Below are 11,433 nucleotides of genomic sequence, written 5' to 3' on the forward strand. Positions count from 1 at the left end.
AAAAAAAAAAAAAAAAAAAAAAAAAAAAAAAAAAAAAAAATAGTGCAACTGCTTATCCAGCAATGATTTATGTGGAATAGCAGATGCCAGGCAAGGTTTTGCTATGCTGAATACTTTATTTATATTTTTATGTAAACATAATTTGCTTTGTAGGCACAATATAACAAAAGCTCTAAAGCCACGAAGACATTAGACAATGTTTCAGTTCACTTCAATCAAGCTTAAATTACAGAGAAGCCTTCACAGTTCCTTTAAGGCAGACTGAGACATTCTTTACACTTCCTTCAGAAAAAACAATCAACAGACAGGAAAGAAGGTGCTTTAAAATGAGAGTATGTTAAACAATTAACTTGAGTCCCCCGGTTCTTCATGGCAGAAATTAGTCTTACTGGTCAAACTCTAGTGTTCTCATTCTGTACTCTGAAAGGGGTTTCTTTACATCTGGCATAATTTGTGATTACTGGATTAACTTTGCTAGTTAAACAAAACACAACCATACCCAGATTTGGGGGTGGGGTGGGGAGTACCTTTTTATGCCTCTCCTCTGGTCATAACAAAGGCAATGTGAATTCTGAATGTAGCTGAGTTCCCACGCCCCTGGGGACGGAGAACCCTAATATGGCCAATGGCTCTTCACTCCTTCAGCTTTGGAAAATGTCATTTCTGCCCAACTTACTAGGAATGCCACTTGGATGACAGTTCCCCCCAAGACCCCCTTTTCAGCAAGGTTACGGGAGAAACAGCCAATAATATAGCACTTAGCAAAGGTAATAGGGGAATAAACGCCCCATTATCTCTGTAAATGGCCCAGAACTGGAATAGTGGTGAGTCCTGGAGTAGGAAGAAAAGAATGATGTTGGTGTCCTCTTTTGGGATACTCTCATCCCTTGGTTCCTCAGATGACGGCACCCTTTCTTGTCTTCATATTTTACATACACATTCACAATGGGGAGAAACTCTTCAGATAAATATTTGGTATACATAACTCATCATCCTAAGCTTAGGATAGGAAAAAAGAACACGAATGAGGTGACATTTGCTACAAAAGGACTGGAAATCAGGTAATTGCTAAGATGCATTCGTTCCTACCACCTGGGGAAAGGCTTGGGTCCACCCTAAGGCTTGTTGGTGGAGAAACTGGGCAATGTAAAAGCCCTCTGATGTTTTTCAGAACACAAAGTTGGGGTACTAATCCCGTGAGCTCCTGGGATTCCAGATTGGTTTGTGAGTGACAGTTAACCATTTTAGCCAAAAGGACTGGAATGAGGGAGTGAGGGACGCCATTGGGGGGAGACATTGAGATCCTCCTCTTTCTCGAGGGTAACTATATTCACCTCTCAAGTGCAGTCAAATGACATGGGGGTGGGGTTCTCAGGAGCTGAAAAATTGAATAAGGTGTGTGAGCAGGTGGCTTGTTCCTTGGTTTCCCAAGAGCAGGGGCGATGCAGATTCTACACCAGGGGTTTATATATGGGAGGGGAGGAACTATACATCTGGCATCAGATGCTGAATATAAACCTTTTATATCACTAGAGTTTGTTACATGTTGGGACATGCTTTGGCCAGGAAGGAGATGCTCCTTGACTTTTCCACCTATGGTCCGCAAGGAAACTCTTTGGGAAATCCACGCATGGTCAAAGTGGTCACTTTCCCCCAGAAATTCAAGTTTACAGAATTGGTAATGCAGGTGGCAAGTGTGCAAACACCAACAATGCTCAAGAATGACTTCTGAATGCATCTCGTATGTGGTGTTCTCTTAAAATCAAAATAGATATGGAGCAGGAAGAATTCTGCTCATGAGATGTTTTGGAGGATAAATCTTCACAGCAGGTCCTCAAACTCATGATGCTGACCCATTGTCTTCTGTGAAAAATCCATACCTGCCTCCCTGTGTTTATGGATAAGAGCCAGTGAAAGGGTCAAACACTGAAGGGGTAGAAGAGAATGGCTCAAACTTTTGACCATAGTCGTCTCTTAAATGGAGAGAGGAAAAAGTACTACTAAAAGAGTTTCTAAATTTGTGGGCTTATGAAAACATCTGGCCTACTCTCTTTCTGCCGGTCAAATTAGCAAGTGTTCTCATCAGAGGCATGGGTGGTCAGCAGCAAAAAAGTGTCATTGGCCTGAAGAATTCTAGGAGCTGAACAGGGCTCTGTGATAACACCTTTCCATCCAAACTTGTCTTTGCCCATGTCTGGTCTCTTAGGCATTGGGCCTGGGGCTTGTATTAATTTGCAAGGCTGTTCTAGAACTGTCAAGAAGAACCCACAGATGGATGGTTTTGATACAGGGGAGAGGGGAGTGTGTAATACAGAGATAGAAGAGGGACATAATACTGCATGGCATGGGATTGGCACTTAATTTCAAAAAACAACAGTGATCAACAGCTTTTTAGCTCAGCTGACTGCAGACAAACACGACACGCACTGGACTACAGCATTTGTTCACTGGGGCACAGAAGAGTTTTCTCAGCCGGGTCCTCGTCTTCCAAACCATCCTTCACATTCTCCCACTTGGGTCCTGGGTTACTGGATAAAGGGCATCCGCTCCTTGTTCTCGCTGTCTCCCTCGTGGTCCTCCTCCTCTTCCCCTGCTTCACTGGTCTCTGTGCTGTCATTGGCCATCTGTAATTCAAAAGAGGATGTTACTGAGAGCTATGCAACCCGGACCCATCATCTCTGGGCCTCTGACAGAGTCCCATGGGAGGACTTGGGGGCTAGGGCTAGGATTGCTTGTTTCCCTGGAAGGCAGTGCAGGGTTAGCTGTCATATGTTGGGGACCCCAAGAGATGGTGCTGAGATAAGGATTTGAATGCCAGTATCTGGAATTGGGAGATGATCCCATGAAGCACTAGCAGGGGAGTGAAGAAATGAGACTGAAAAGGGGAAGAATCCAATGCAGGGGATGTTAGTTAGTCAGCTCCTGTGTGGGCAGTGGGACTCAGTCCTGCTGGGGACCGCTGAGAGACCCTGGGGGACACATCTTAGAGCTGCCCCTTCTGAGGGAGGAGGAAACCACTTTACGGCTAAGGACTGCTCTCAGGGGAGGTGAGTTATCTCCCTGTACCCCATGCAGGTTCTGTGCAAAACTCAAGCATGCTCTGGTGACGAGAGTTAGCTCTCAGGCAGAGAGGGGCAGGTGCCCACAAGAGGAAGTCCCTGGAGTGCAGGGGACCCGAGCGCCAAGAGGAGATGGGAGGGGTATTGAGAGCGTCAGCTGCACAGACCCCCAGAGTTGAAGTCTTAATGCCGTCACTTAGGAAGAACAGATACAGCAACCAGAACAAAGGTGTATTGATCTGCTTTTTGGTCTCTGTTCCCCATTGGAATATAGTTTCTGGGAAGACGGAGATTTTGCTTGGTTCCTTTTCTTTTGTTAACCACTGGTACCTGGCATAGTTATGAATACCCCTCTGGGCCTTCATTTCCTCCATCATGACAGTGGCGATAAATCTACTTGCCTTATAAAGTTGTTACAAGAACCAGGTGAAAGAAGATGGAGCAATGTATCTGAAGAGTCTAGCAAACGGCTGGGCACTTGAGAGAGGCTCAGAACAAATGTCCATTAACATCCCCCTATGTGAGCTGTGTGTGCCTCAGATTTCTTTTCTGTTCTTAGCTCCTGATCTAGGTTGGACCCCAGATCTCCCAAACTAGAATCCCTGGCTGCCTCACGGCCTATTCTGATAAACAGGAATTTGGCCCCTGAATCTCAGCTCACTCCATGTTGTCTCACCTGAAGCTGGGTTTCCCCCCTTGGCCATGCCATGTGCAGTGCCTTCTCCCTGGAATGTCATTCCTCCACCCTCTCTGCCCAGTTCATCCCTACATTTCCTTTAGGGCTCATCCTACTTCCTCAAGGAAGCCTTTGCAGAATTCCCTAACTGGAACAATCTCCATATTATGAGCTTTCATGGCCCCAATACCTCTTCTTTGTAGCACTGATCAAGAGTTGCAATGTCCCATTTATATGAATGGCTCATTGACCAATGTCCATCTGCCCCTGCCGAACCATAGATACCACAGGGGAGGACCAGGTCTCTGCAGTTTTCTTCCCTACAACTAGGTATGTATGCAAACAAGCGCTTTAGGATAATGAAGAACTAACCAACTAAGCTGTCCCTTAGTAGTGTATATTATAATCCATAGTCACCAATATGCCAGTTGGCTCACAGACACCGGTTCTTTTAATCTTCTCTACGACTCTATGAAGTCGTAGCAATAGTAGTAATTATTGTTAGTTCCATTCTGCAGCATTGGAAAGGGAGACCCTGAGGTGATGTGACCACAGAAGCCGTAAGGGCAGCAGAGGTCAGTTGCCTTCAGGAAAGGCCACCCCTGTTCTCTGGGGCACTTGTCTGATGGCCAGGACTGGGGCAGGGCTGCCCTCTGGTACTGTGGGGTCTGGAGGCAGCAGTTCTGCCTCTGCTCTGACCTCATGACACATCATAGGATGAGTTCCGACTTTTGCTTTGGTCCAGCCTCATCAAGAGGAGGCTCTGCCCAGGAGAGACTCCACTCTTAGTGCTTCCCAGGAAATTCACTTCTGGAGCTGCCAATAGCAATCGACTTCCCCTGCCTGGGTGCTGCCGATACGCTTTACAGCCCAGACTATTCTAGAGGAACAGTGCATCTCCTGCAGCGTGCTGGCTGGGCAGATTCAGGGCTGAGAGTGGTCATGGCTGGGCGCGGTGGCTGATGCCTGTAACCCCAGCACTTTGGGAGGCCGAGGCGGGCAGATCACCTGAGGTCGGGATTTCAATACCAACCTGGCCAACATTGTGAAACCCAGTCTCTACTAAAAATACAAAAATTAGCCGGGCGTGGTGTGGTGTGCACCTGTAATCCCAGCTACTCTGGAGCCTGCGGCCTGAGAATCACTTGAACCTGGGAGGCGAAGGTTGCAGTGAGCCGAGATCACACCACTGCATTCCAGCCTGGGTGACAGAATGAGACTCTATCTTAAAAAAAAAAAAAAAAAAAAAAAAAAAGAAGTGGTCATTCCAGTAGGAGAAAGCACCTCTGCAGGCGCCTCCATCCCCCTCCTCCAACACCTGCTGAGTGGACAGCGACCCATCCTGCGGAGCCCAGAGCTTGAGTTGTTTCCTCTTTTATCAGGTGCTAGCCCTAAAATGACCTCACTGGATCCCTCCTGCGTTTCCATGTCTTCTGTTTAACCTGACGACATGCTCCCTTTCCTTCAAGTCTGCTTTTCCATCTAGATAGGCCGTTGGCCTCTTTTCCACCACGTGGTTGCTCCGAATACCCACTCTCTACTGTCTTGTTGTTTCTTTAGGTCTCAGGGATAAAAGCCTTCAGGAGGGCCAGGTACAGTGTCTCATGCCGGTAATCCCAGCTCTTTGGGAGGCCAAGGCAGGTGCGTCACTTGGGGTCAGGAGTCCGAGACCAGCCTGGTCAACATGGTGAAACCCTGCCTCTACTAAAAATAAAAAAATAAAAAAAAATTTGGTGAGTGTGGTGGCATGTGCCTGTAATTCCAGCTACTCAGGAGGCTGAGGTGGGAGGATCACTTGAACCCGGGAGGCGGAGGTTGCAGTGAGCTGAGATCGTGCCATTGCACTACAGCCTGGGCCACAGAGTGAGACTCCGTCTCAAAGATGACCTGGAACTTAGTACATACCAGACAATGCTTTATGAATGCTATTCTAAGTAAGAACTTACCGATCTCCAATTTACAGACAGGGGATCAAAGCTGACTAGTCAAGTAACTTGCCCAGGTCATAAACAGGGGCTCAGGGTTTTGAATCCATGGAGTCGGGTGGTGTGTGCACTGACCTGTGCACTGACCACACCACTACATAGTCCCTCCTCGAGAGGCCCTGGGGAGAACTGGTGGTATCCCTGGGATATAAGGGTTTCGTCCCAGTAAAAGAAAAAAAAAAAAATCACAGCTGGGTGTGGTAGCTCACACCTATAATCCCAGCACTTTGGGAGGCTGAGATAGGCAGATTGCTTGAACTCAGGAGCTCGAGACCAGCCTAGGCAACATGGTGAGACCCTGTCTCTAAAAATAGTAATGATAATATTTTAAATTATATTTTTATTATTTATATTTTAATTTTATTTTGTTTTCTATTATTATTATTATTATTTTTTGAGATGAAGTCTCGCTCTAGTACCCCAGGCTGGAGTGCAATGGCACAATCATGACTCACTGCAATCTCTGCCTCCTGGGTTCAAGCAATTCTCCTGCCTCAGCCTCCCCAGTAGCTGGGATTACAGGTACCTGCCACCACATCCACCTCATTTTTGTAGTTTTAGTAGAGATGAGGTTTCACCATCTTGGCCAGGCTGGTCTCGAAATGCTGACCTCAGATGATCCACCCACCTCGGCCTCCCAAAGTGCTGGGATTACAGGCGTGAGCCACTGCGCCCGGCCAATAATTATTATAATTAGCTGGGCATGGCAGTGATCTCCTGTAGTCTCAGCTGCTCAAGAGGCTGAGGTGGGAGGATCCCTTGAGTCCAGGAGGTAGGGGCTGCAGTGAGTTGAGACAATGCTACTTGCACTCCAGCCTAGGTGACAGAGTGAGACTCTCTCTCTCCCTCTGAAAGAAAAAAAAAATCAGTGGAACCATCAGGGAGCATCTCGGAAGCAGCTGGCATCATTCTGTTAGGAACATGAATGTGAAATTATTGAAATTTTCCAGGAGTTTCCCCCAAGAGCTAGCAGCTGTAATAGACAGGTCTGTTGTTGCTATGCTTTCCTGCCTATGCCTTCAGATTGCTTTTGATATGCTCTCACTGAAGCACTGGCCTTGCCTTTTCAGCATCATCTCAGTTGGTCATGAATCCCTCATGTGTGAAATCATTTGATTACCCCTGGTCTCCTCCACTAGCCCACAAGCTACCTGTACTTCCTTCTACTCCACCTGTGTGTGCACCTGATTGACCTGTGGTGCTCTCTCACGTGGAACTGAACAGACTCCTCTGCTTTTCACTCACCAGTGGAGTTGGGGTCTTTTCTACATCCAGAATTAACTTGCCAATGTTCCCTCGGTCGTGAATCCGCTGCATGGCCTCCTTCACCTGCCAGACAAGGTGAGAAACAGAGGTGCTGGTTAGGTGAGATGTTGCCGTTATAAAAAGGGCCTGGAAAACTCAAACTGTCAAGTGACCACCAGAGGGCGCTGCGGCTCAAGCTTAGTGGCTAAGAAGGCGATGTTGGACGTTGCGGGTGCAACTTCATTGTGGTTGTGCCATTCACACACAGCGATCTTGTGCAAACATCCTCTGGGTCGAAAAACTGAGGGTGACAGCTCTTGAAATTAGTAGACGAACGTTTCTTAAAAGGGTGGGGGGAAGGTTGTCTGGAATTCTCAGGGTGACATGCCGCAGGGTGGCAGGGTGCTTTAGTCAGATTACATTTTGACCAATAAAGATACTTTCTGAAGGTCATTTGTGCCCTGCTTGCTTCAGTGTTATTTAACTCTGACTCACAGTTGGGCTAAATTGACCCATTACTCAAGGCTGAACTGCACTCAGGAAAATTCTCACGATTCTGGTTATTGGGAGGAAATGTTGTCTCTATCTAAGTGGAGTTTCCCCTCAACATTATAGTATTCTCCCCAGAAAAGAGGGCCTCCTGTTTCTTTTCAAATGTTGGGGGCTTGCCAGGCCCACAGGTGTCTCCTGGGACCTTCTGAAACAGCAAGGTTGTGGCAGAATCCAGTTTGCATTTTGAGCATCTCATTCTGTTGCCATGTGGAATTCCAACTGTTGAGGGGTGGGGTCGGGGAGGAAGGCATGAGAGTTAAATGAAATCCAGAAAGGGTACTATGGAGTTTGGTGCTTGGTACAGGCCCGTGCTCCACATCTCAGCGAAATCTGCATGGAAATGCCACATCTCTTGATTAAGAAAAAAAATTTTTTTAAATAGATCTAGCCTAAATATTTTTCCTGAAGTCTCAAACATTTAAAATTTGTGTTCATTCAGTCCAAAAATATTCATTAAATGTTGCTTATAGCCTAGATGCTATGGTTCAACAAAAAGTAAGATACAGTGCCTGCCTCTGAGGAACTCACCCTGTGGCTGATTGATAGAGCAGTGTTTGCTTGTATGAAAACCGAAGCCTTCTACACATTTGGGTAACAACTTGACACAGCTATTAAAATGTTTGTATTTTAATTGCTTTTCTGGAAATTTATCCTAAAGACATAATTTAAATTATGGGGAAAAAAACTTATTACACAAAAGATACTCAATTACAGTATTGCTTTTTATGGCAAAACATTGAAGCAACTTACATGTCTCAGAGTTAAGGGGATGATTAAGTAAACAATGACTCATTCACATTTATCTACTGAAAGGAAATGATATGTGACTGTTAAAGAATATAAAGATATATGCAGTTAATTACAAAGACTGCACAGCAGAATTAAATGTTGTAATATTGCTAAATGAGAACTGACATGCATATTTAAAATATTTTAATCTCTGTCTCCATAAAAACACACATATACTAAAATAACTAGAAAGGGCTATGGATATATGATAAAACACGTAGAAGAAATGGATACCTTTTAATTTTAGTGTCTGTCTGGTAACATATTATCAAATCAGTATTTAATACAAATGCATTTTTAAATGCAGTCCTTGAACAACCCGGCAGTGATCAGAATCAACCAGTTTTTGGGGGGAACAAGATCTTGCTCTGTTGCCTTGGCTGGAGTAAAGCAGTACAATCACAGATCACTGCAGGTTTGACCTCCTGGTCTCAAGCCATCCTGCCACCTCAGCCTCCCAAGTAGCTAGGATTATTAAAGGCAAGCGTCACTACATGCTCAGCTAATGTTTTGCTTTTTTAAATTTTTTAAATTTTTTATTAGAGATGTGGTTCTGCCATGTTGCCAGGCTGTTCGTGAACTCTTGGCCTCAAGTGATCCTCCCCAGTTGGCCTCCCATAAGTGCTGAGATGACAGGCATGAGCCGCTGTGCCCGGCCCTGATCTCGGACTAATAGTGTCATATGATTGTTAAATGTCTTGGCCCTAATACATAATCCAGTAGATTCCTTTTATTTCTGTAGCGAGCTCTGCTTTTCAAAGGGTTTCCACATAGCTACTACCTACCGGGAATGTTCATGTATTAGAGCAGACACCTTCTAAAATGGTTGTCAGGAATCCCCACTGCCTGGTACTCATCCCCTCCCCGTGAATGTAGGCTGGACCTAGTGACTTGCTTCTAAGCAACAGAATAGAGCAAAAGTGATGATATATCACTTCCAAAATTAGGTAGTAAAGGACCGTGACTTCCGTTTTGCAGTCCCTCTTTCTCTAACTCTTGACGCTTCCTTGTTCTGATGACTTGAGCTGCCATGTTGTGACCTGCCCTATGGAGAGGTGCACATGGCAAGAAATTGAGGGCAGATCCCAGCCAACAGTCAGTGAGGAGCAGATACCCTCAGTCCAAATGCTGGTGAGGAACTGAATCCTGCCAACAACCACAGAGAGACCTTGGAAGCAGACCCTTCCCCAGTTGAGACCACAGCCCCAGCTGACACCTTTGTCAGAGGCATTTGAACCAGAGCAACTCCGTCCTGAGTGAGGGGTAGGAAAACGAGGCTGGGACTTGCTGGCCGCATCCCCAGAGAGTTAGATATTCCTAGCCTCTAGATGCTCATGGTTAAGGGAACAGATTGATAATGTTTACTAAACAGACTCAGACTTGGGAGTGTCCTGATAACAATATCTTGATATCTTGAGAACAGAAGCATTACTAATTTTACTTTAAAGATAATAATATCGGGCACAGTGGCTCGTGCTTGTAATCCCAGCACTTTGGGAGGCCAGGGCAGGCCAATCACTTGAGGTCAGGAGTTCGAGACCAGCCTGGCCAACATGGGGAAACTCCATCTCTACTAAAAATACAAAAATTAGCTGGGTGTGGTGGTGGGTGCCTGTAATCCCAGCTACTTGAGGGGCTGAGGTAGGAGAATTGCTTGAACCTGGGAGGTGGAGGTTGCAGTGAGCTGAAATCGCACCACTGTGCTGCAGCCTGGGAAACAGAGCGAAACTGTCTAAAAAAAAGAAAAAAGAAAAAAATAGTATTGATTCTTGCAAAATACAGTAATTAAGAAAATTAATCCTTTATCACAAACCCTTGTAGCAGAGCACATGTCCCCCATGTCAGGCCTCTGAGCCCAAGCCAAGGCATCACATCCCCTGTGACTTGCACATATCCGCCCAGATGGCCTGAAGTAACTGAAGAATCACAAAAGAAGTGCAAATGCCCTGCCTCGCCTTAACCATTGACATCCCACCACAAAAGAAGTGCAAATGCCCTGCCTTGCCTTAACCATTGACATCCCACCACAAAAGAAATGAAAATGGCCTGTCCTTGCCTTAAGCGATGATATTATCTTGTGAAATTCCTTTTCCTGGCTCATCCTGGCTCAAAAGCTCCCCACTGAGCACCTTGCGACCCCACTCCTGCCCACCAGAGAACAACCCCCCTTTGACTGTAATTTTCCTTTACCTACCCAAATCCTATAAAATGGCCCCACCCTTATCTCCCTTCACTGACTCTCTTTTCGGACTCAGCCCGCCTGCACCCAGGTGAAATAAACAGCCATGTTGCTCACACAAAGCCTGTTTGGTGGTCTCTTCATGCGGACACGCATGACACCCAGGATCTGGCCGCTGCCTTCCTCTCCACCCGCCCCTGTATTTTTCTCCACCATTCTGGCCTCCTCTTAGGGAATCCCACGTGGGATTCAGATCTACCTGGAGCCAAAGCACATGCTGCTCCCCTCCCTGAATCCCTATTGCTCAGCTCTTTCCATGGCTCACTCTTTCCTGCTTTTCAGGTCTCACCCATCACCTTGTGAAACCCACCTATATTAGTGTCCTGTAAGCTGCTGTCACAAATGACCACAAATATAGTGGCTTAAATGACATAAAAGTATTATCTTACAGTTTTGAAAGCCCAAAAATCAAGGCGTCCGCAGGGCTGGGCTTCATTCCTCATGGAGGCTCTAGGACAGAATTTATTTCCTTCCCTTCTTTAGCTTCTAGAGGCCACGTGTGTTTTTCTTGCCTCATGGTCCCTCCAGCAAGGGCATCACTCCAAACTCTGCTTCTCTTGTCCCACCACCGGCTCTCTGACCCAAACCCTCCTGCCTCCCTCCTGCAAGAATCACTGTGATTCCATGGGGCCCCCAGATAATCCAGGATAATCCCCCATCTCAGATTTTTAGCTTAATCACTTCTACAAAGTCTTTTTGCCATGTCAGGTAACAAACATATCCTCAGGTTCTGGAGATTAGGGAATGGATGGCTTGGGAGTGTGAGGTCATTCTGTCTGCGTTTCCCCAGGGATCTTGTTTAAGTGGGTCACTCTCCCTCCACCCCTCATCATCTATTCTCCATTGTGCAACACTGCTCACTCCCTTTGTAGCACTTTTTTTTTTTTT

The 11,433-nt window shown here is 46.1% G+C and overlaps 1 protein-coding gene across 1 annotated transcript in view; it reads right to left on the reverse strand.

Annotated features, from left to right (window-relative positions):
- Positions 1-93: 93 nt before the first annotated feature.
- VAT1L (vesicle amine transport 1 like) overlaps positions 94-11,433 on the reverse strand; it is a 195,145-nt gene continuing 183,805 nt past the window's right edge. The window contains exons 8-9 of the mRNA XM_017868657.1: positions 6,966-7,049; positions 94-2,624 (exon numbers count right to left, since the gene is read on the reverse strand). Coding sequence (XP_017724146.1) covers positions 2,526-2,624; positions 6,966-7,049 — 183 coding nt within the window. The 3' untranslated portion in view covers positions 94-2,525. The remainder of the gene's footprint in view (positions 2,625-6,965; positions 7,050-11,433) is intronic.

The sequence above is a fragment of the Rhinopithecus bieti genome, unplaced genomic scaffold (assembly GCF_001698545.2).
Source record: "Rhinopithecus bieti isolate Rb0 unplaced genomic scaffold, ASM169854v2 scaffold_2574, whole genome shotgun sequence".
Lineage (NCBI taxonomy): Eukaryota > Metazoa > Chordata > Mammalia > Primates > Cercopithecidae > Rhinopithecus > Rhinopithecus bieti.